This window comes from Rousettus aegyptiacus, unplaced genomic scaffold (assembly GCF_014176215.1).
Source record: "Rousettus aegyptiacus isolate mRouAeg1 unplaced genomic scaffold, mRouAeg1.p scaffold_m13_p_14, whole genome shotgun sequence".
NCBI classification, from domain to species: Eukaryota; Metazoa; Chordata; class Mammalia; order Chiroptera; family Pteropodidae; genus Rousettus; species Rousettus aegyptiacus.
Genome location: NW_023416289.1, coordinates 30,059,639 through 30,083,270, shown reverse-complemented (window position 1 = coordinate 30,083,270; position 23,632 = coordinate 30,059,639). Strand labels below are relative to the sequence as shown.

General features: G+C 51.7%; 2 protein-coding genes across 4 annotated transcripts in view; both read right to left on the bottom strand.

Annotated features, from left to right (window-relative positions):
* Positions 1-2,015: 2,015 nt before the first annotated feature.
* Positions 2,016-3,636, bottom strand: IL17C (interleukin 17C). The gene is made up of 3 exons (XM_016129409.2): positions 3,520-3,636; positions 2,880-3,214; positions 2,016-2,345 (listed from the first exon to the last, which is right to left on the bottom strand). Exons 1-3 carry the CDS (start codon positions 3,520-3,522, stop codon positions 2,087-2,089), a joined length of 597 nt encoding a protein of 198 aa, XP_015984895.1. The 5' UTR covers positions 3,523-3,636; the 3' UTR covers positions 2,016-2,086.
* Positions 3,637-9,382: 5,746 nt separating this feature from the next.
* ZC3H18 (zinc finger CCCH-type containing 18) overlaps positions 9,383-23,632 on the bottom strand; it is a 55,403-nt gene continuing 41,153 nt past the window's right edge. For all 3 annotated transcript variants that reach the window (XM_016129446.2, XM_016129448.2, XM_016129447.2), the window contains 10 exons: positions 19,056-19,247; positions 18,051-18,176; positions 16,713-16,817; positions 15,440-15,583; positions 14,909-14,968; positions 13,534-13,694; positions 13,092-13,291; positions 12,326-12,422; positions 11,028-11,124; positions 9,383-10,297 (listed from right to left, as the gene is read on the bottom strand). In XM_016129446.2, the coding sequence (XP_015984932.2) occupies positions 10,090-10,297; positions 11,028-11,124; positions 12,326-12,422; positions 13,092-13,291; positions 13,534-13,694; positions 14,909-14,968; positions 15,440-15,583; positions 16,713-16,817; positions 18,051-18,176; positions 19,056-19,247 (1,390 nt within the window). In that variant the 3' untranslated portion in view covers positions 9,383-10,089. The remainder of the gene's footprint in view (positions 10,298-11,027; positions 11,125-12,325; positions 12,423-13,091; positions 13,292-13,533; positions 13,695-14,908; positions 14,969-15,439; positions 15,584-16,712; positions 16,818-18,050; positions 18,177-19,055; positions 19,248-23,632) is intronic.

The window sequence follows — 23,632 nt, the reverse complement described above, 5'->3', positions numbered from 1 at the left end:
CTTCCAGAAGGTCGGTAAAACCTCAGACCCCCTTGACTTACCCTTTATCCACTCCATACCCTGTTAGGGCTCTGTCTCCAGTGTAAATCTGCCATTTGTCTCCTCCACACTCTGCCCTGCCCCCTGCAGGCCATTCCCAGCACTGCAGCTGACCCTGTCTGTGCCTGCTCAGAACCCACAGGCTTCCACAGCCCAGGATGGACGCCCTCTATACCTAGAACCCATGGTCACTTCCTACTTCCTTGGTTCCAGCCACAGTGACGTCCCTTGACCATCAGACACAGGCACACTTCCTTCTCAGGGCCTTTGCACGGGCTGTTCCCTCTGCCCGGAGCTCGGGTCCCTGGCTGGCCATCTGGCCTTTGCTCAGGTGACCTCCAGGGGGAGCTCTCCTGAACCGGTTTGGAATTACAGTCCCTCCCCCTTCCTTGCTCCGCTGTCCTTTTCTTTCACCGCTAACCGCTAACCCACCAAGCACTTTACTGGTTGTTCTGTGATTGTCGGTCACCTGCATGCGGGCAGGCAGAGATCTGTCCGTTTTGTTTACTGCCCTATTCCCAGTGCATAAATATGAGTCCTTCCAGGCTCAAGACAGAGATCACCCAGCCCCTCTTCCTGGGCGCTTGCACATAATAGGTGTCAATCAGTAGGTGAAAATGATTGGCCAGGCAGGGAGGTGCTGACAAAGGCCTTGCAGCACCCTCCCGCCCCCGCAGCCCAAGGAACCCTTAGAACTGATTGGGCTTATGTATTACAGATGGGGAAACTGAGGCTCCACAGGGGCTTGGATCTGAGCCAGAACTATACCCCAAGGCCCCTTTCACAACTGCTGAAGACACACACTCCTGGGCTCCTTAACAAAATGCCTTCAATTTTAACATGCCAAATGTGCTAATCTAGGAACCGGATAGTGAAAGTACAGGCCAGGTCATCAGGCGGCCAGTGGGGCACCTGGCCTGGGGGTGCTAACTAGCTCGGCTGCCCCTAGACTGGCAGGTTGCCGACAATGGACAGAAGCCCGAGCTGGTGTCCAGGCCATGGCACTGGCTTTTGGAACTGCCTAGGCCTCTGCTGGGGCCGGGGGAGAATGACTCAGACACCTGAAGGTGACGCTGCTCAGCCAGGCTGCAGCAATGCCCCACTGAGCTGACACCCTCTAGGAGTCCCCTCGGAGACACCTGTTCCACAGGCAGCGAGGTATGTCCGTAGGTGCTCACTGTCACAGCACAGGCCTGGTCACACCCTTGGCCGGTAGGTACAGGAAGGCCTGCCTACATCACCACTGGGCTGTGGGAAGGAGGCCCCTCCCTGAGACCCAGAGCTATCACTAGGAGGTATCACCAGGCGGAAACCACAGGTGCCAGCAGGGCACACCTCTTCCACTCTGTTCAAACCCTTTCCCCATCCTGGATGCCCTCGGGGTTTATGCAGAGACCTTCCTGGAAGGATACACCAGAATCAGGCCTGTGGCTGCCCCTGTGGGGGCAGCTGGCTGTTGGCCAGGCAGGGGTGAGGGTGAGAAGGGCGCTTTCACCCCTACATTCAATGCTGTTCCCTGGGGGGTGTTTATCAATTTAATATTTACATTTACCATATATAATAACACATTTACATTTACCATAAATAATTATTTTAGAAATTCAGGGGTGGGGCTGGGAAGTAGGAGCTTGGGGTGGCCTGGACCAGCCTGAGACCAGTGATAAGGTGAGGGGATGGGGGGAGCTCAGGGGGACCACCAAGCTGGGAGCCAGCAGAATACCTTTTCTGTTGTTTTAAGAAGTTCTAGAAGAGTAACAAGGTTCTTTCTAGTCCAACTTTTTGTGACGGGGCATCTGAGTATCCAGGTGGGGCCTGATCAGCACAGGGTCACCTGGTCCTTCCAGTGGCTGGTCTCCACTGTTCTTAGCTCAAACCAGAGGCCCAGAGGCCCGGAGCCCTGGTACCTGCCCAGATACCCCAGGCAGTGGAAGCAGAGTCACTTAGGGCATATAAATAACCAATAAATACACATAAATAGGAGGGGCCCTCTCCACACTGTCTAGTCTGGGAGCTGATCCCAGGGGGGAAGAGCTGAGGCCGGCAGTCCTCACGCCGCCCTGGGCAGGACGCAGGTGCAGCCGACGGGCACGCGGATGGACTCGGTGTGGAAGGCGAAGGCCCCGGGAGTGGGCGTCCCCGTGGCGTCCTGGGAGCAGGGCCGGCGGCGCAGCACCAGCAGGCTCTGGTGCAGCGGGACGGAGTTGAGCGCAGCAGTCTCTCGCCCGGTCCTGGTGCTGATACAGCCCCTGCACAGGCACTCGGCAATGGCTAGCTTCTGCGGGTAGCGGCTCTCGTCTGTGTCCACGCTAAAGGGACAGATGGATGAGGCTGAACCCCAGAGCCTCGGCAGGTGCATCCCTCCTTTCCTACCCACCCGCCATGGCTGCCTCATCATCTCAGGAGTGCTGCTGGCCTGAGGGCTGAGGGATCAGGATGGTGCAGGGCACCCGGAGGGCTGGCATGCAGTCGGTACTCACTAGGCGAAAGATGACCTGTGACCCCAGTGCTCTCCCAGAACACAGAAGCTGGGGTAGAGGGCTTCCAGAAGCCCTGTCCCTCCCCTCTGGGCCTAGCCCAATCTCTGCAGGGTCCCAAGTGACCCTGATACCCAAGGCCTGAGCTAAGATCTTGGAGATAAGAGTGGAAAAGAGAAGCTCATCTGATGGAGCCCCACCTCCCATGGGGGCTGGCTGTGTGGAGGTCAGCATGCGTATCCCATTTAACAGGTGGAAACACTGAGGTTCAGAGAGCTCTGCAGAAAGCCAGCGCCTAGAGAAAGGAGGGAGCCCAATGCCACACAGCGGAGATCTCAGTGCCCAGGGAGCTCCCACAGTCCTCACCGGTATCTCCAGGGAGAGATGGAGCGCTGATGGATGTCAGCTTCTAATACTTCCTCGGGTCGCAGCACTGGGCACCGGGTCCCAGCCAGGGGTTTCTCACGCCGCTTCCTGTGGTCCACCGCCTCCAGGCTGGACACCAGGGCTACAGGCAAAGACTGCTCCCACTTGGCAGCTCGAGCCAGCAGATGTGCTGGGGCCTGGCCTAGGGGCAGCTCCTTGGCTGAGTAGCAGCGTGGGGTCCCGTGGGTATGGGTGTGGGGATTTATCCAGAGCGAGGGTCCGTGATGGGCCAGGCTGGCAGGCAGCCAGAGCAGAAGCAGGAGGCCGGAGAGGAGCTGATGGAATAGGTGGTGGGTGGTCAGGGAGTGCCCAGTGAAGGGGGTGCCTTGCTGCCACTCCAACTTGCCCTGTTCCCTGTGGAAAGTTGGGGTATAGCCCACCCTTCATAGCTGGGAAAACTGAAGCCCCTTAGCCCTTGCTCCCCAGCACATTAGGGCTCCTGGGTCGTGGCTCTCTCCTGCCTCAAGATTTGGGGGCTTCCTGGACCCCATCCCAACATCCTTGGCTTGGGGTTCAGGGAACCGCCAACCCTTCTGGGCCAGATGACACTGTCCAGGCGGGTGTGTCGGCAGAGGCTCACCATTGTGGTGGCAGTGGCTGGGCCTGAGCAGCTGATGTGTCCCTGGTGGCAGTCCAGGACACACCTGGCTGTGGTCCTGGGGTGCACCTGGCAGTGGCCGGCTCACAGCGCCCTTTATAACTCAGCCACACCTGGGGAAAATCCTGCACCGCTTCCTCCTTGGGAAGTGCCCGGCGGCTGCTTCCTCCTCCCCTCCCCACGGTCCTCTCCTCCCCGGCCAGAGGGCGGGCCAGGCCCACCCCCGACTCCAGCCCCACTCTCACCCCCACCAAATTGTCACTGTATTCTGTTACCCTCCCTTACCTACAGGGACCCTGCCCCAGGCTAAGCACCTGTAGATGGAGCTGTAAACAGGTCTTGCCTGTGACATTCTCAAACCTCTGTAAAAGGGTTTCACAGGCTGAGTATTCGTTTGCAATTTGCTTTTTTGATTTCACTTACATGTTTTTGATATCTGGACCTAGTAACCTGGGTACCTGGGGCGGGGTCGCTCATTCCACACCGTGGCACAGTGCTCCTCCAGGGTTTTCTCCTGTCCCCTGTCAGTGTATATGAGGTTGGCTCCATTTCTTATCTAAGATGATCAAGATCAGGTGGACACTAGTGTCTTTCTCCTTCTGCCCATGGAGGGAATGTTCCAGGAGAGATGTGGGGGGCTGGGACAGTGAACATTTTCAGGTTTTTGGGCTTCTGTGGTTTTATTCAACAAAAGTTCAAGCTAAAATGTCTGAGATGGAGGGAGTGAGAATGCCTTGGAAACTTTAAAGTACGGTGGACCCTAGGAAGCTTTATTCGAGAAGGCCCTAGAAGCCCACCTGTGCCCCACCCACTCAGTGCTGCTGGCTGGGAAGGAGGGTGCTGAAGGTGACTTTGTTATCCTGAAAAGGAGAGAGTTTGGAGCCAGATCTTACAAAGGCTGAGGACCTTGCCTGCCCTGGTCCTCTCAAATCAAAGTCTAAAACAGCAATCCCCAGCCTTTTTGGCACCAGGGACTGGTGGGTGCTCTTATGAGAATCTAATGCCTGATGATCTGAGGTGGAGCTGAGGTGGTGATGCTAGTGCTGGGGAGCGGCTGCAGGTACAGATGAAGCTTAGCTCACTAGCCTGCCGCTCATCTCCTGCTGTGCGGCCCAATTCCTAATAGGCCATGGACCAGTACTTGGAGTTGGGGACCCTTGGTCTAAAATGTCCAGCTGAGGGGGTGGCTCCGTAGTGTAGTGGTTAGCATGTCTGCTTTACATGCAGAAGGTCCTGGGTTCGCACTCCAAGTGAAGCCATGGACCATACTCTGGGTGCGCCAGGCCCCGGGTGCGCCAGGCTCCAGGTGTGCCAGGCCCTGGGTGCACGCCGCGAGTGTGTGGGAAGAGACGCCTTGCCTTCAGAGATTCAGCTCTTAAAGGGATAACGGCAATGTCCATAGGTCAGGGGTCGAAGTATGTGGGGGAATAAAAGAGGGGCGGGGGAATAAAATAAAATAAAATGTCCAGCTGAGGAGTCTAGGGGGTGGAGGGAGGTTGTCAACCTGTCTTCCAGTCTCTTTGCCTGCTGGCAGATGCCAGAATGTACACCATTATGGCACCATTCTCTACGTTTGAAACCATAACATGAAGACCCCCTGAGCAGGGAGGGGCTAGAGAAGGCAGTGGGACACCTGGGCTCTCCCAGCTCGTCCACTCAGCAGTGTCACGCTGGGCACGGGATTGCTCTCTCTGGGCCGCTGCATCTGCACCTGTGAGCAGGGCTACGCTGCCCTCCTGGGGAGCAGGTGAGGATTAAAGGAGATCCCGTGCCGCATTGGCCAGATGGAAGTGCTATGGCAGCAGGTGCTGCTTCACGACTGTTTTCTCCGCTTATTCTGAATGATGGAGATAGATAGATGCATTGAGTCTCCGGGGCTGCTTCTCCCTACAGTGCCCTTACCCACCCACTGCTTGCATGCCTCCTGCAATGGGGAGCTCACTTTCTGTATTAGTTTGCTAGGGCTGCCATAATAAGGTTCTTCTACAAACTAGGGGACTTAAAGCAACAGAAAATTTTCTCTCATAGTCTGGAAGCCATAAGTCCAAAAATCAAAGTGTCAGCAGGTTGGTTCTTTCTGGGGTCTCAGTAAGGATCCTTCCTGCCTCTACCAGCTGCTTGTGGCTGCTGGTAATCATTAGAGTCCTTGGCTCGTAGACATATCACTCCAACCTCTGCCTCTGTGTTGACATGGCCTCCTCTGTGTATCTTTGTGTTTATAGGGACACTCACCCTCATTCGGGATGATCTCATTTCAAGATCCTTACCATAATTATATCTGAAAAGACCTTTTTCTCAGATAAAGGCACATTCTTCGCAGGTACTGGGAATAGGACTTCAACATATTTTTCGGGGGGATACAATTGAGTTCAGTATACATTCTACCAGAATGGGGCCTGGATGCTTGTACTGTGGGTTAGGTCAGGTGGAGAGAGAGACTCACATTAGGCTGAGCTGAGCTCTCCCTCCCTGCTGGGGCCTCAGAAAAATTTCAGTCCCTCCTTCTATCCCCAAAAGGTAGTGTGAGCCCCTTGTGGGCATGGACCATGTCCCAAGCACACCCTGGTACCTCGGAGCTCTATAAATATAGCAGAACAAAGGGAAGAGAGGTGAGTCTGGACTCTCTTGTGGGAAAAATGGGATGACAATGCCTCATATGTGGGGACACATGGAGTCCCATGCTGGCTGGACAGGAAGGCCTGGAGTCAGGGAGACTAGCCAGCAACCACATTGCTTCCTTTGGGCCAAAAAGCCCAGACACACTGAAGCAGATGCTCCTTTAGGTAATGAAAAGGCTGTTCCCCGGGTGTCCTCACCCCGCAGGAATGTACTGGATGCTCCGGCTAGAGTGGGGCCCTAGCCTTGTCCCCCTGACCATGCCAGCCACCCGAGGGGTGGGTGTCCATATCTTCTATGTTCCTGTGTTTGCTCTGAACAGCCAGCCGGGTGGGTGGGCGGGAGCCGGGCTGAGTGGAGGAAACTAGGACCCTGGTTTCGAGTCCATCCTTCCTTGCAGTGTGCTTCAGGTGCTCCCAGTGCTGTTGTGGGGAGTGGGAGCAGTGAAGGCCCACCCCTGGGGACCAGCATGGGGACTAGGGGTCAGGGGTCCTGCCGTACACAGAGGTCAGAAGGACAGATGCAGGGCGAGCCGGGGTGGCACCTCATTCCTGGGAGGCTGAGGCAAGCACAGAAGTCCCAGGTTGGGCAAGACTGGAAAGGTGGCAGCCAGAGGAAGGCTGGAGTGCATCCTGGAGGTGGTGTCTGGGAAGACCCCCTTCAGCCTCCCCCCTCCTCAAATCACGCCCCCACCCGACCCCACCCTCTAAAGACCACGCAGGAGGGGTTTGCCCCAGGCTCTTCAGGCTTCAGGTTTAAAGTTTTCCCCCATCCTGGAAGAAGGCCCAATGGCAAGGCTCAGACCCCTCATCTGTGAAGGGGGAGCAACAGTACCATCTCCCCCTTCTCTCGGAGACATGGCCTTCCCAACCACCGCCGCCTTGTCTGCGGTCGGTCTATCACACAGCCCAGTTCTCTTGTGCGCACAGCACTTTGCACTGTCAGGAATGACCTCTTACCTCATCTTTGTCTATGACCCAGTAGTATGGGGCTGTCCAGGGCGGTCCCTGCTTGTTTACCCAGGGCCAAGGCCAGGGCCTGGCATCCTTCAGCCCCAGTCCCTGGAACTGCTATGGAGCTGGGTGGTCAGCAGGAAATAGGGGAGAGAGGGCAACCTGGGGGACGTAAGGGCAGGTGGGGGCCTAGGCTTTGGGGGGAACAGCAGGGGCCTGGCCTTGGGGCTGGGAAATGGATCCCTTCCCTGGAGAACTAATAATACTGGGAGCTGCACCAAGTACCTCTAGGGTTACACTTGAGGATAGACAAGGCAACTTGCGGACAGCACTGCGGCAGCAGACAATGGAGGGACTTGGGAGGGGATAGGGTGGGCTTGCCTGGCTGTGAGAGGAAGCGAGCAGCCAGCCAGGCGAGTTCCAGGGCCAGGGAACAGCATGTGCAGAGGCTCTGGATGGGAAGCATGGCAAGCAGGCCGGGAAAGGCAGGGAGGCTCGGCATATGCAGTGTGGCAAGGCCACTCCGGCTGTGGAGGAGTGAGGAATGGAGGGGCAGGGGATTCCGCAGTGGCTTGCACACTCAAGGAGCAGTCTTGTGGGCAGAGATGGAACCTGAGGAACTCATAATTATTCCCACTATTTGCATGTTAACCACCTGTCAGGATCTCAGCCCTCACGTTCCCTGGAGGGCAAAGATGCCCGAGGAGCCATTACACGACAGAGGCCTCCCCTTTTCTCAGATGTCTGGCCTAGAATGTTCTTTCCATTAGGCCTGGGGAGTGAAGTTGGCTCAGGGTGTGGCCCCCCATCCCTCCCAGGACAGGAACCTGCCTCAGCCTAGCCCAAGTGAGCTATGGCCTCAGACGGCAAATGGAAAGCTGCTAGTTTAAACTCACCTCAGGTTGGGGAAGCCAGGGCGGTGGCTCTGGCCTACACATTAAATGTCAGGGTCAGGTCAGCCTCTTGGGATGGGAAGAGACTGGTCAGGTGGGCAAGGAGGGCCAAATGCAGAAATCTCTGTGGCGTGCTTACCTGTGGGCTACTGACTTAAGCAGGGCAGTCACTGCCTAGCTGGACTGCAGGGTCCAATGGCACAGGGACAGGCTGGAGCTCAAGGTATCCTGGATTCTGGCCCCGTGTCCTTGAAAGTCACCCATTAGGAGAATGGGAGTTTCCTTTGATTTAATAACAAACCAGATAAGCCTTTAAAAATTGTGGAGATGCGTGACTGAGGCCACCTTGATGTACAAGGAATCTCCTGTCCTGTGCTGTGGAAGGGACATGGACATGAAATGGAAACAGTGCGCTCAGGAGGCCTGTGTGGCTGGCTCACAGCGCTCCCTCCCTCAGTGTTTGTGTCTAGTCTAACTGCCACGTAGCAGTGGGACCGAGTGCTGTGGAATGTGTCCTGCAAGCTGGTTTCAGCTCAGCAGGTCATACAACCAGGTGAGAACCCCAGGCTGCTGCCTCCTGATGCTGGCCCCACAGGGCCCTACTGCAGAACTGAACTGGGGGCAGCAGCCTGGGCTCCAAGGGCCATTTTGTCCAAAAGCATTTATAGCACTTGCTATATGGTAACCTGAGGGTGTCTGGGCACTCCAAAGCCTATGACGCCACTCTGTGAATTTAATCGCATGAGGAAAGACTTGGAGGGAGCACTGGGATCTCCCCGCTGGCAGTCTTGGTGGCCCCAGGGCTCTTTGGGCTGCAGTGAGCACTGCAAAGGTGGCCACTCAGAACTGCTGACATTTCTGCTCTGCAAAGGATGACAGAGTAGTTCTGGGTCTAGGACTTCTCAAGCTTAGATATGTACGTGGCTATGTGGGGATCAGATGGCATGTTTAAGGCTCTGCATGGGGAACTGGCTTTGAGGTTGGGTCTGGCCTAAGGAGTGTCCTTCCTGACCTTGCTGGCCCAGGGCATGCTGCTAGGAGAGGCTGCCACTGGCTTTCGTTCATGAACCCCTGCCAGGGCCAGTTCCACCATGAGGAAGCCGAGGTGTGGTGCTCCCTGGGGGCTATGGCCAGAGGGCAGAGTGCCTGGTCTGGTGGGTGAGTGAACACCTACTGTTCCTGACTGGCAGCCCCCTGGGAATTGCACCGAGGTCTTGGGGGGAGGAGGGGAAACTCCAGGTCCTCAGCATCCATCAGCCAAGGGCTCCTAAATGCAAGGCAGGCTCAGCGGGTGTCTTGAGGTGACCAGGCCCTGTACCGTGGGGAGGGCAGAGGGTAGGAGGACCTAGGCACATGCAAATATCACCACCAGGGATAGACAGCTGCTTATCAAAATATTTTATTTTAGGAGACCCCTCAAAAAAAGACCCTCCACATTAGACAGACGCCCAACAATACCCTTGGCCTTTTTTTTTTTTGGTCTTTCCTTTTTTTTTTTTCCTTTTCAAATCAACTAAAACAATTTGATGCTTAAAATAAAAGACAGGAAATATTTCCTAGTCAGACTTTTGTCAAGAATATATATATTTTTTGATCCTGGGGGCAGGTGGGGATGGGGAAGAGGCTGCTCAGAAGCATTCGGTGTTTCTATCGGCAGGAGAGCAGTGTGGTGAGGACACCGCACACAGCAGGGCGGGAACTCGCCTGACTAGCAGAGGGAGGAAAAGAAGACAGGGAAGAGGAAAGTATGGGCTGGCTGATCCGGGCGTCTGGGACTCATAATTTACATAAAACTGTGCCACGTCCTCGCTCGGTGCTGTCTGCCGCCTGCCTGCCTGTCTCGTGGGACCTCTGCTCTGGGAAGGGACTGGTCAGTGTGGTCGGGAGAAGGCTGAGGTTCAGCGTCATCTTCATTACGTGTGTGTGGCTTCTTTTCCAGCTGAGAAACTTTTTTTTCTTTTTTAATTTTTAAAAAGACTCACAGCCAAAATAAGACATTAAATGCAAAATCCAAAATGGCTGCGCTTACCCTATTTATAAAAACACTTGAGTCTCTGCCTCCAGTGGGGGAGCCGAGCCTGCGGGGCCCACTACACTTTCCCGGGGATCTTGGCCCGCTTGCGAGCTATGGCGTCCTCCACGGCTTTGAGCTGTTTCAGGAGCTCCTCCCGCCGAGACAGCGTGCTGGCCTTCCCTGATTTGGTGCCGGTGGAAGAGGCAGTGCCGGCGTCTGAGGCTTTGCCGGGCACACTTGTGACTTTGCTGGAGCTCTTGGACTGGGGTGACAACTGGCGTTTCCTGTGGGAGTGGAGAGGCTATTAGAGGGGTTTGTTTGAGAGCCTTTCTCCTCTGTGCCATGAGCTTCCCGCCAGGCAGGGCACGCAAGGTCCAGTCTGGGGCCTAGACCCTGTAAGCTGTACCTGCCAGGCAGAAGGTGCCCTCTCCCCAGGGAACAAAGACCTCACCACAGTGGATAAACATCCAGGGCCCAGCCTAGCACTCAGATAACCTGTCCCTCCTACTTCTTATAGTCTTTGTATGCAACTTTCCTCTGTGATGAGGAAAAAACCCACACTACTGACTCAGGAGGACCCTTGAGGCTGTGGGGGCCCCCATTGTGTGTAGGGAGTTGTACAGCTCCTTGATTGAGTCCTGTGCCCGCCCTCTCCGTGCCCTCCCTCACCCAGACCTCAGCTCCAAGCTGCATGGTGCAGGTCCACAGGATCTTGGAGCTGACTTCCTGGAAAAAGGAAATCACTGTCCTACTTCTCGTGCCTGACATGGAAGGTTAGAAAAGAGCTATGACCATCTCAGCCCCTTTCCCCCACCTCAGGCTGTGAGCTGAGTGCCTTGGGCCATTTCCCATTCCAGGACCCACTGGTGGGACAGAGTAAGACATGTGTGGGGCTACCCTCTTGCCTCGAGATCTAAGCCCAATACAGAGTCCCAAGCTGCATCTGGGTCTGCAGATCCTCCTCAAGGCAAAGGGGCCCACGTGGTGTGCCAGGGGCACAGGATGGATACTCACCTGTCTGGTAGGGCCATGGGTGCCTTGGAATTCTGGCCTCTTTGCCGCTCTGACTTTGGGGAGCCCAGTCTCCCACTTGACTTTCGGTCCCGAGAACCTGGGTGACACGGACAAAGTAAGATCAGGGTCTCAGTTACATGTGGGGATGGCAGTGCAAGGCGCTGGCCACCCTTATTGGATATCAGTGACCATGTTCTGATCGCAACAGCTCAGCGTAGCTTTCTCATTTTTACAGGAAGAGGCAGAAGGGCGGAGCTGGTGAGGAAAGGGGAGAACTGATCACGGGAGAGTGAGGCTCCAGGAAAACCCAGAAGCTGAACTCCAATTTGGGTTCCAAGTTTCCTGAGCCAGTGTCTAAAATTGCTGAGTTTTCATTATCCAGAAAAGACCCTCTCTCCTTGCCTTGAAGAAACTTATCATATGGGTCTTCCAATGGGAACAAAAGTCACAGTAGTTTAAAAAATAAAAGCAAAACCAAGAAATCAGGAGTGTTGGCTGCACTGCTGTCAAGTGAGCACATGGGGTGAGAGCAGATGGGTGGGTGGTCACCACTTGGCAGAGGAAGATGGGCTCTAGAATGAGGGCCAGCATGACCATTGTGCCATTTGTACTTTGGGGGCAAGGCCAGCCCTGGGCTCACCAGCAGAGGCAAGTAGCACCCCATTCCCTCCCAAACCTTCATGTTCCTGATGGGCCCCGAGACCTGCATACCCAACTGCATGGAGGTCTGGCTGGCCCCCTGCCTTCTGCTTTAGGGAAGAAAGATGGCCTGGCACAATGCAGGTTTTGCTTTACTTGTTAAAGCCAGCAGGAAGACACTCCGAGTCTGGGCCAGGGGTTAAGGTGTGGTCCTTGGACTGCCAGGGGTCCACACAGTCAGTCTGTTTTCACAGCACATCGAGACCCTGCCTGCCCTTTGTGCTCTCATGTTCTCACAGCCTAGGGTGGAGTTTTCCAGAGGCCGCGTGTTTTATGCTATCACAAGGGATGAGAACCTAGCCATTGTCTTTCAGCCAGATGTTAGAGATTTATGACAAAAAAGAAACAAAGTCATTCTACTAACTTTTGTTCTGGAAAATAGTTATTTTTTCATAAAAAATGTTATTTGTGTTAAAATATAGTGACTTATTTTAAAATAAATGTTAAAAATTTTTCTTAGTTTTAACTTTTAATACTGTAAAAATTGATATATATATAACCTACAAGATGAGAAGTTCCTTGGGGTCCTCAATATTTTTAAAGAGCAGAAGGAGTCCTGGTCCCTTTGCCTGTCAGGCCTCTGCAGGGACAGAGCTTACCTCGGTCTGGGGACATGTTGGCCCGCTTGGCTGGAGGAGGGCTTTGCCTGTCCTTGTCTGAGGGCTCATATCGCTTCCTGCTCCCTTTATCAGCGGCCTAAAATGACAGACAAAGCACAGTGAGGACACGGGGCCTAAGCCTCTGGCCACCAAGTGGAACATACTAGAGGGGAGCAGAGTGGTGACGTCCTCATGCCCAGACCTGTTCTCGGCTCCTATGGGCCCCATCCTCTGGGCTCCCCCTTCACCCACTTGGCCTCAAATGAAGCAGGGCCCATGGTTTGGGGCCTTGATTCTCTGTAGGGAAGGTGCAGGCAGAGATGCTGTGCTCCCGGTGAGGGCCACAAGCCAGGGACAGAACTCCAGCAGGTGCAGCCTCACCCTTCTAGTTTCATGGGGCCCTGGGGACATCAACTCACAGAGGCCAAGTCTGCTTCGCTCTCCATCGCACTGCTGCCCTGTGGGAACTGCAAAGCCCAGGCACAGGAAGGAGGGCCAAGGGGGCGGGTTCTCAGGGACAGGGAGATCACTCTCCCCTGGATGCTCTGATATCCCAGGACACGCTGTAGGAACCCATCTACTCTGTGCCCACATGTCCCTCTACTCCTCCCAGGGCTGTCCACCAGGGCAGGAGGATGAGCAGAGGAAATATCTGGCCACCAAGTCTGAAAGGTCACTTGCTGGCCCTCACTCATTCTCAGTCCCAGGACGACCCCCAGGTGCATGGTTCCTTGGAACTACCCACCAGAAGTGCCTCTGGCCTCACCTTATTCAGCAGTGTCAACTTGATCTCCTTGTGGGCCACAAATGCACCCTGCTGGGGCTGTCCAGGGGGTGCCTGCTGGGGGGTTGAGGATTGCTGGGCGGATTTACCGCCTGCGGAAAGTTTTGAGGATTTGGGCAGTTGGGTGGATGAATCTCTTTTCCGCTTATCCTCTTTAATGCCATCTTCTTTTTTAGATTTTCCTGCCGATGAGAAATGTTTGGTCACGGTCGCTGGGCCAGTATAATAGTTTCCCGTGTGCCACTGGGTGGAGGACTATGTTTTCAGCCAGCTGATACGTGCATAAGGATGCAACTGGGAGGCCAGTGCTTTCTTGTCTGACCAGCTGCGTGCATTGGTGACCGAGGCACCTCACACCCTCTCTCCACAAAGGGCTTGCCCCTCCTCTGGTGCCATAACACCCAGGACATGAGGAGCCCTGTACCTTTTTCCTTCTTGGTCTGGGCTGGGGTGGGGGACCGAGAGCTGGCTGAAGACACAGGGCTGGCCAGGTCTGCATACATGTCGTCTGAGTCCACGCTGTGCACTGAGCTGCTGCTTGACGTGGCGCTGGACACTGAGGAGACGCTGCTCACGCTCAGGGACCTAGACACACACGAGCCTGTTTGCACCCACATGGCCCTGACTGCAAGATGAGCTGGGGATGGAGAGCTTTGGTGGGTGGGTGGGTCCCAGGGGGGCTTGGTGCAGGGTTCTATGTCCAGTTTCCCCAACTCCCATTTTAAAGGAACGTGTACCCACCAAACCTTAAATTTCAGAGGGGACACTTGGTAAAGGTGACATACAGTGAAGGGACACTCACATCACTGAGTGGAAGCTCCCCATCCTGTTTGTTGGGCAGGGACATGACTAAGGGTGACCCAAGAGTAAGTGATGACAGAATTGAGTGTGTCAGTGAATGATGCACACAAAGGGATAGGGCTTCAACCTGCAGTGACACCGGACACCAGACTGGAGACTACCTTAATACACGGCATGTCTCAGGGAAGCATGGAAATGATGGCTAATCTCTTGGGTCCTTAGTTTTGTCACAGCTCACGCTGCGCAAGGACTTGAAATGCATAAAGCTGCTATGCTGGTTTCTGCTGAGTACTATATCTTACGCTCTGAAAAAACACCAACCACCGTTTCCTAAGGTCATCAGATGCTGGGATGGGGGAGGGGGAAGGAGAGTGAGCTCAACTATTCTCTAAAGGTTAGGTCTTTCAACCTATTTAGAAAGATTTAGGTAAATGTATCTAAACCACGTGCTGCCTAGAAATGAAAGAGGACGTTTCACTGGGCTCTCAGAATGCTTCTGAAGCTACGGAATCTAAAGACTTATTACTGTCTTCTTTTTAAACAACTAAGTAGTAGAATTCTTTTTCTATTTATTTTATCAGATTTTAAAAAATCGACTGTCCCCAGCTGCCTCAGGAACAAGAGGCTGGGGCGAGACTCAGCCCTCCATACAAGAACAGGTATGAGGGCATACACACCAGCCTCACGCAGTCCTGCTGGGCTGGAAGTGCCCTGGTGTCCTCAAGCCAGTAAGGTGCTGTGGGGACAAAGGGTGTACAGGCCTCTCCTACATGCCTGGAGCCATCAGGCCAGGCTCCCTACTATGTGAGCATCAGTGCATTCTCTTCTCTTTGTCCAGTGGAGACAGCCAGCCATGCTGCTCCAAAATAGCACTCGGGGTGCCTGAGGGAAAAGGACACCACACCTAAGCTGACCCTCTTCCAGGGTTCATGGACTACGATGGGGAGGCAGGGGTGGAAGCTGATGAGGACTAGGGCCAGAGAGATGCTGACAATGACCTGGATCTGGAACTAGAGCCGCTGTAGCTGCTGCCACTGCCGCTGCCACTGATGGTCCGCCTGCAACACAACCAAAAGTCCCGCCACTCACATCTCTGCAGAACTGACAAAGGGCAGACAGTCTTGAAATCTGGGCTAATCATTGACCTGAGACAAATGTTTAACCAGTAACTTGCCACAGATGTGAAAGTGAATAGGGTTCTATTTTCTTTTAAATGCATCTTTTTTCCAAAATAAAAACACAAAACCTCCCTTCAGTGTCCCCAAATCACTATCGCCTCTGTCCATGGAAGATTCTGGGTGCTGAAGAAGTGCCTTCTCTCCTCAGATAGAGTAGTGTGATGGGCTCACGCTATCCATTGCACTCATGGGGAAACTGAGGCTCAGTGAGGAAATATAACTAGCCAAAGCCTCACATGTCAGGGAAAGAATGGGTCCCTGGCCTCAAATGCTTTGCCTAGGAGTACCCCTCCCCCAGTGCTGGCACCAAAGATGTGGAAATCCCAATGAGGGTTCCCCAGAGTGACTTACCTCCTGGGAGGGGTCCTGGCTTGCCGCTCTCTCCTCCTGGCTTCCCGAGGGTCTCCTGGCTTGGTGGGCTCTGGGGTGGGAGCAGTGGCCTTAGGGACCTGTGGTAGGGCTGGAGGTGGGGCTGGCTTCTTCACCGCCTTCTCTCTGTGACATAGGATGGAAGGAGGTTAGACCCGGCGGAGGGACCTGCCAAAGACCTCAGGGCACATCAGGTGTTGATCCCACCTTACACTGGGCTCTCAGAATGCTTCTGAAGCTACGGAGCAACAGCCCTGCTTCCCCTTCACAGGCAAAAGTGAGAGGTGCATCCCCAGCAGGAAGAGTTTCATCTAAGAGCTCTTGAGAACAGCCAAGACCTGGCACTGTAGTCCCTTGGACCCTCTGCCCCAAATGTTTGGGTAGCCCTGCAAGGGTACTGGGGCACACTCACATGTGGAAAGCACACAGTAGTTAAAAAAAAAAAAAAAAAAAAAGACCCCCAAAGCTTTTCTTTACTGTCAACGTGGGAAAACACTCTAATTATTTCAGTAGCACTGAGCATCATGATTCAGATGGAACACAAAGCATGCACCTATCAGAAACCCTGTCAACAAAGTGCCATCAGCAGGAAGCAGTCTTGGGCAAAAGCAAGCTGCTCAGCACGCCACTGAGGGTAAATAAAAATCTGTGCCAAATCGAGATCTGTGCTGATGAAAACGCAGAACTGAAAGCATGCATCCTGCATGATTTCGACTGTGTTAAGTCTGGGAAGCGGCACAGTCGCTGCAGGGCTGTAACGTTTGCACAGTAAGTTCTAGATGTTTCTAACTTCTCCCATCAGTCACATCTATTGAAAAGGATCAATGTGACCAATTCCAGGAGCAGCAGAGAGTGAAGATGAGACAGAACTTGGCAAGATTGCTCTTTCTAAGAATCACAGACAGCCCTGGGGCGGAGCTTGGCAGGAAACCCTGCCCACTTATCTGCCCAATAAGAGTGGAGCCGGTGGCCTGTGCTGCACTTGCTCCAAAGCTGAGGAGCATGGCCATCCATTGCCACACTCCTAAGCATGGCTGCTGGAGCACAGATGTGACACACGGCCCCTAGGTCACATGCTGGGAAGTGAGAGGCTAAGCCTGCGCCCTTTGGCCTCCAGAGCCCAATCTCCTGCTGCTCTGCCCACCCCAGGGGTCTCATGTACTGTTCCCACAGGGCTTCTCCACAGATGTGATATAAGAGGGAGGGAGGGAGAAGGCTGGAGGCTGTCAGCCTGACCTGACCACTGGGCACTTACCCTGCTTTTCCGAGAGGCAGAGCTGGCTCTCCCTTGGTTCTGACAGAAGGTCTGTGTGGGGAAGGCGTTGGAGAAGGTGACGGGGACGAGGAAAAGGACCGGGACCTAGGGAGTAAACAGAGGTGTGAGGAGGGGGTGCTACAGTGCCCTAGTCCAAGCCTGAGCACACTGGGGACACCACCCCGGATTCACAGAGAAGGCCATTATGAGCTTCTACTTATTTGCCTCATTTAAAATGGGGATGCTTCCCTCACATGTGAGGCTTTGGCTAGTTATATTTCCTCACTGAGCCTGTTTCCCCATGAGTGCAATGGATCTTTTTAGATCTTGTAAAATATAGTGTCAGAGGAGAGAGGAGTGCTGAGGGGACAGCTGGTGCCAACTGCGCACACACAGGAAAGGCTGTAGGTAAACCTCCTAACATTGTGATTTCTAAAAATTCCAAATTTCCCAACTTGGCCTCAGGCTTCTTCCCGCAGTTCGCCAGTCTCGTTTCTTAAATGAAGCCACACATGAGGTTTCTCTCTTGTTGACCAATGTCTTTTCTGTCTTCCACTTTACCTTCTACAGGCCATGGCTGCCCCATGTCTGGCAGCCATTCCGTGCCCCCCAGATACTGCTTAAACTTCCTGCAAGAAGGTCATGAGGCCCCAGGGCCCACAGCTGACCCTCTAGACGCCGTTAGAAAAAGGTTTCCTCTCCCCACCCCCCCAACCAAGGCTAATGTTCAACATTCATGGAAAATAGGCCCCACATCCACTTTGTTTCACAGCCCACTTTAAATGTTAACTGGACCATCAGATTCAATAACTTCAATGATCTAATGCTGTTCTAATTCTCTCTACAACTGTCCCAAAGTAAGAGTCGCTGCCAGGAAGGGTCACCACTGTGAAACAACGGATTCCCACAAGACGAAGTGGTCCATTTATTCTCAAAACATCCGCGGGGATGCTTCCCAGAGAAGTGTGAGTGGTGTGTGTATACTTGTGGTGGTGTGTGTGTAGGGTGTGTACGCGAGTGTATGTGTGTGTTGCCTTATTTCTGATTTTAGCACACCCCCAAGCAGGCCATTGTAGGTGCTGCTTCTGAACAGTCTCTTGATGTGCACTGTGTGTAACGATCTCCCAGCGCCTGCAGTTCGTTAGTTGGCACCTTACTGTGTATTCTTCAGAATTTACCATATGACAGGTAACTTAGTGAGACTGTTTTGAAAACAACAGTACCTGGAAGAACACCATCAGGACAGAGACCTACCATCAATACAGGCAACTCAGGAAGACTTGGGTCACACCCAGAAGTGCCCAAGCTTGCCACATCCACTGGGCCCCGGGAATGTACCTGGACCGGCTGCCTGAGAATGAACTGTGTCTGGAAGACCGGCTGGAGTAGGAGCTGTAGGATGAGGACCGGGACCGGGACCGGGATGAACCAGAGCCAGAATAGGATGAGGACCGTGAAGACGACCTAGAGCATCCGAGGGGAGAGAGGAGAGGCCAGGTCTTCCTCCACCCCTGCCTTGCCCGCCACCACTGGGCCTAGGGTGCAGACCCGGACAACAAGGCTACACTCACATCCAGGTACACTTCCACACACTCACACGGACTCACCCACCCTTTTGACACCTTTATGAACATGCTGCAGTCCCATCCCCCTTATGGTGGGAATGGTGTTTAGAAACCAAGACCTGGGTGCTGGGTGTCTCACTGTCATGGTGACACAGCTCCTAGGCCCTTAGTGAATAGAGCCAGGATATGCGCATATGTTATTTTTCCATCTGTCTCTGTGCACACAACGAATCCTGAATCCATACTGGTACTTGCAGTCCCCACCTAACACACTGGCTCCCCTGGGGTCACCCTTTCTGACCTGTAACGCCTTTTTCTGGCAGGGAGAGACCTAGCCCTCATCAGCCACAACTTCCTCACTTGTTTGTTAAGAACTAGTGGACACACAAGTTTCAGAGCTGCTAACCCCAACTCACAGGAGAAACACATGAGTTGACTATATGACAGGGCTCAAGCTGTTCTGCTGGTTTCTCCTTATGGTGTCTCTCCTGGGGTCACCCAGGCAAGCGTTCTCCCCTGCTGACCCACCCTGCCCTTTAGCTCACTGGCCGGGCCTGTGTTCCACTCTGGGTCACCCGTATCCTGGGGGATCTCCTCACATGAGACGTAAGATACTACGCAGCAGTCTTGTTTGCTGCTCATGCGCCAGCATCACTCAGTCAGTCTCTGCTCAGTTAACAAATGCTTGTTTGGTCCCACTGATGTCTCCCCAGGCAACAACTGTGTGTCACTGCTGTGGTGTTTATGAACAGCCACTCCCACGAGCCAGTCTCCTTACCTGGAGGAATTGGAGGCAGAGGCTGATGAGGCTGATGTTTTTCGACGCCTTCGTGCCCGGCTAGGGGAGACTGATACTCCGAGTTTCTTCTTGGGAGATTTGGACCGGCGCCAAGGGTCCTTCCACTCATCTGCTCGCTTTACCTGTGGCCCAGCGGAGGTCACCTCCTTCTTTGGTGGCTCAGCTTGCCGGCTACAATTACAGAGGTGTTAGCAATTCTTGGGCCACCTTCCATTTGACAGTACTACCATTTGGTGAAAGAAAGTGAAGAGCGAGATGATGACATGTTGGCTTTTTTTGAGGAATGCCTAAAAAAAATAAAGGGTCATCTCTAAGAAGTAGCAGATATTCTACTTAACAAAACTTTTCCTGAACAAGACAAGTGGAGCTTTCTCCATAAGTGGTTTCCACTCGCATGAATCATCTTCGGGGGAACATCCATCTTTCTCCTTCATGGTACCTAACCATACTGGTGCTTCATTTTTTGGGTGTAATTACTTATTTAATTCTTATCTTCCCCACTATACTGCAAGCTCTGGGAAGGGCAGGCATAGAGTTGGCCTCATCTAACATGTTTTCTCTAGAGCTGGCACACAGTGGGTGCACAATAAATACTCATGAAATTAAAGGGTAATGAAGTATTTTTTAATTTTCAAATGCATTAGAAATTTTGTGAATTATCAAATCCAAGTCTTAAACATTTCCTTTATTCTCTAAGGTTTTAAAAGACTAGTTTCATTCATCAAGAAACATCCTGATTAAAACTCCAGAGAGAGAGATGAGAGAGGCCCAGAGAAAGTCACAGGTGCTCCTCTATAATAACCATTAGCTGCAAGAGTCCAGAATGAGGACTTGTGGGTTAGCAAGAAGAGAACCTGCCAGGCTTGATGGCAATTCCCCTACAATCCTAGCTGGGTTGTGGAATTGCTGATGACAGGTGGGCAGATGAGACCAACTGGAAACAAATCAAGTCCTAAATGTGAAAGCCACACACTGTACTGGAGAACTCAAGAGGGGAGGGAGGCAGCTATCACCGAGTCCTGACTGAGAGCCCACCCAGCCCTGCCCAGGGTGGAGAGAGAGTGGGAGTGGAAGGTTCAGCAGCCCTTGAGAGGAGGCTCAGCACCAAGCCAGGGGCCCTTTGCCTCGCAGAAATACCCACAAACCTAAACATCTCCACTTAAGCACACAAGAAGATACTCAGAGAACCAGAACCACTAATGGTAGTTTAACATGAAGGTATCTGCTGGTTCTGTGATGATTTTTCTTTTTTATTAATTAAAAAATTATATAAGTTCATTGAAAATTTTTGGAAAATACATGAAGTAAAAGCAAGAAAATAAACATCCCGTTATCTTGTTCTCCAGGGACAGCCAACGTTTAGCATCTCTGCATTCGCTTTCTGCCTCTTTTATCTTCCACGATGTACACTCACACGTCTGCTCACACTCACTCTAACCACAGCTGGGACCTGCTTGTGACTTCTTGGCAGGCAGTGGGAGCAACTCTTCCTACATCGTCCATTTGTGGAGACTGGTCTTTCTTGACTATGTGACAATTCACTGTCGGGTGTTACATAATCTGAACATTTCTACAGTTAACTGTTTCTTTTAAAAAATACAAATAACATTAAAATGACTCTTATTTACAAATCTTAGGGACATCTTTTTTTTTTTTTTTTTTTTTTTTTTAAGGGCAAATGCCTAAGAAGTGGAACCACTGGTTCAAAGGAAATGAGTGTTTTATAGGTTCTTAGTATACTGTCAAATATTTTCCCTAGAAGTGAAGCCAATTTATACTCACCCAGCAGTGTTACCAGTGAAATACCACAAGTACCACTAGACAAAAATAAACCCCAGATCCTGGCAGCTGCACACACGGAAACTGTTTGTTCCCAGAGGCGCCAATGGCTAGAGGGTTCTGTCCTCTGTGATTCCTGGCACCTGTGAGTTCTGATCATCTGCCTTGCTCTTGGCCAGTTTTCTAGCTCTTCATTTATGAAGGACTGTAAGGCTATTTGCTTTACACTGTGTTTGGTGATGGTGTTTGTCACACAGAGCATAACACTTTGTCAAGTCAATTCCTTTTCCTTCTCTTGTGTAGTTTCTTTTAGGCTTACAGAGCCCTTCTCTATTCTAAGTCACATTCGCTTGTGTTTTTCTTCTAGTTGATCTAGTTTCTTTCTTTTGACTATTCCTACAACACTGGCTGATCAGCTTCTCTTTCCCAAACGGTTTGTGTGCGATTCCATCTTTGATATATATAAATTCTTCTTCTGAGGTGGGAGTGCTCATGGGCTGTGCTCTCCCATTAATCTATCTACTTTCATTCTAGAATATATCTGCAGATAGACCCACGATATACAGATAGTCCCCGACTTACAATGATTTGACGGGATTTTTCAACTTCACGATGATGTGAAAACAATACACATTCAGCAGAAACCAAACTTTGAATTTTGATCTTTTCCCAGACTAGTGATATTTGGTACATTACTCTCTCATGATGCTGGGGAGTGGCAGTGACCCATAATCATGAGGGTCAACAACCGATACTCTACAGTGTATTCATTGTGTTAGATGGTTTTGCCAACTGTAAACTAACATAAGTGTTCTCAGCATGTTTAAGGTAGGCTAAGTTAAACTACAATGTTTGGTAGGTTAGACGTGTTAAATACATTTAGACTTATATTTTCAACTTATGCTGAGTTTATCAGGACATAACCCATTGTTGAGTTGAGGAGCATCTGGAGTTAAAATTCCTAATACTCTTAATTTTCAAAGATTTCTTGGCATGTCCTGCCTGTCCTTACCTATAGAAAGACTTCAGTGACAGTCAGACCCTCCTCCCCCAGCCCCACTGGGCTTTGGATTAGAATGTTATTCAACTTATTAACAGCATTAATTCATATATTCTTTTATGGGTATCAGCAAAGGATAATAGTTTTCCTCATAAGTCCTGCTTTATTGGGGTAGAATTTTAGTGACTATGAATTCTCCACCACCAGCATCTCAGCATCTTTGCTCACACTTGGCTTTGCTGTGACCAGTATCTAGTTATATGACATCATAACATAAAAATCATTGCCTGTTGATAGCTTCAGAACTGTTTAATCAATCAATCCACCAACTAGCAAGTTCGACGCCTACTCTTTGCCAAGAACCACACCAGGAGCAACACCCAACCTATAAAACTGCCTGAAGAACACATTAAATTGAGGCATAAAATCCCTGTTACCTCGCCCCAAACCCTGAGAGCTATTGCCACATGAGCTCAAAAGCATGTCCTCCTGGAAAAGTAATCCGAGAAGGAAGTAAAACCTGTCTGATGATTCCAGCCTGTCACAGGCCATCGGGGAGCTGCTTTCACCTTTACACTTCCTGTGTTATTCTCATTCTAAAAATACAACAGGAAAAGAAGCACCTTGGTCACCAGGTTATTCATTAATCATCAAAGTGGCCCAGCTCTGTCAACCAGCAGCCCTTTCAACATAGGGAGAGAGGAAAAGATGGAACTCAAAGGAGTGATTCGTGACACGACCATGACAGTACTGAAAGTTCTTGCTGTAGTGATTGAGAAGAAAAGAATGCTGTACCCTGTCCCCATCACAGTATGGAAAAGAAAACTACTTGAGGCCATAGAGAGGTGGCCAACGCAGGCCTCCATAATCTTTTATTTAGAGTCAATGTTTTCTCACCAAAAAGAACCTTTCACTTACTCTGTTGTGGTTTAAATTTATTATACAAAACACTCTGAATGTTATTTTTTCCCCCATTTCTGCAAAGACAATGTTTTAACACTACTGACGAGTACATGCTCTTAGAAATTTTACTAACTGGTTTTAGTGACATGTTCTCATCTCTTATAGGAACCTCAAAGGAGAAGGAAAGTATCCCTGCGCACTGACCTAAGGAACTGAAATGTAAAGTGGCTCAGAAAGAGTATATGGCCCAGGATGTCAGTCCTCAATTGTCTTTAAGTGCAACACCATTAGGGATAGCACAAGTCTTCCTGCACCCAGTGGCAAATTAAACATGACCTAGTTAGTAAGGAAACAATAACTAGAGAACAGGGCTTAGGCCGATGTGCCCTGGAAATCCTGGTGAGGGTGGCACTGGACAATGGGGCCCATCATAATCAGGGTCTTCAGGTGGCCAAATAGGTTTGCTCAGGCTGTGGGGCTGGGGTCATGTTGGTGCCTTGAGTCGATGGCAGAGAAGTAGGGCTGTACTTCTGGCTTTCTGAAGGAGCAAAGGTATCTCAGGCTGAAGCCCTTCTCTCACTGAATGACAATATCCCAGGGGAGAGTCTGAAAAACTAGGGAGAAAAACCTGAAAAACTAGAGAGATAGACAAACTATACCCAGACAGAAAACAGCAGGCTTGCCACCATTTCCACACATGCCACCCACTAAACCCTGTGGGCAGGTCAGCCACTTAATTTGAAGACATGGACAGGAAGAAAACCCAGCTGAATGGAGACAGCTGGTAAGAGATGATCTCAGTCAGGAATACTGACATTAAGAGCTGGCAGAAGTTTGAAATTTGCATAAATACTTCTAAACAGAGAGGGGTAAA

Coding starts and splice junctions, on each gene's coding strand:
- IL17C (XM_016129409.2), bottom strand. Junction 2,346..2,879: donor ATCTCTCCCTGGAGATACCG/GTGAGGACTGTG, acceptor CTGTCCCTTTAG/CGTGGACACAGACGAGAGCC.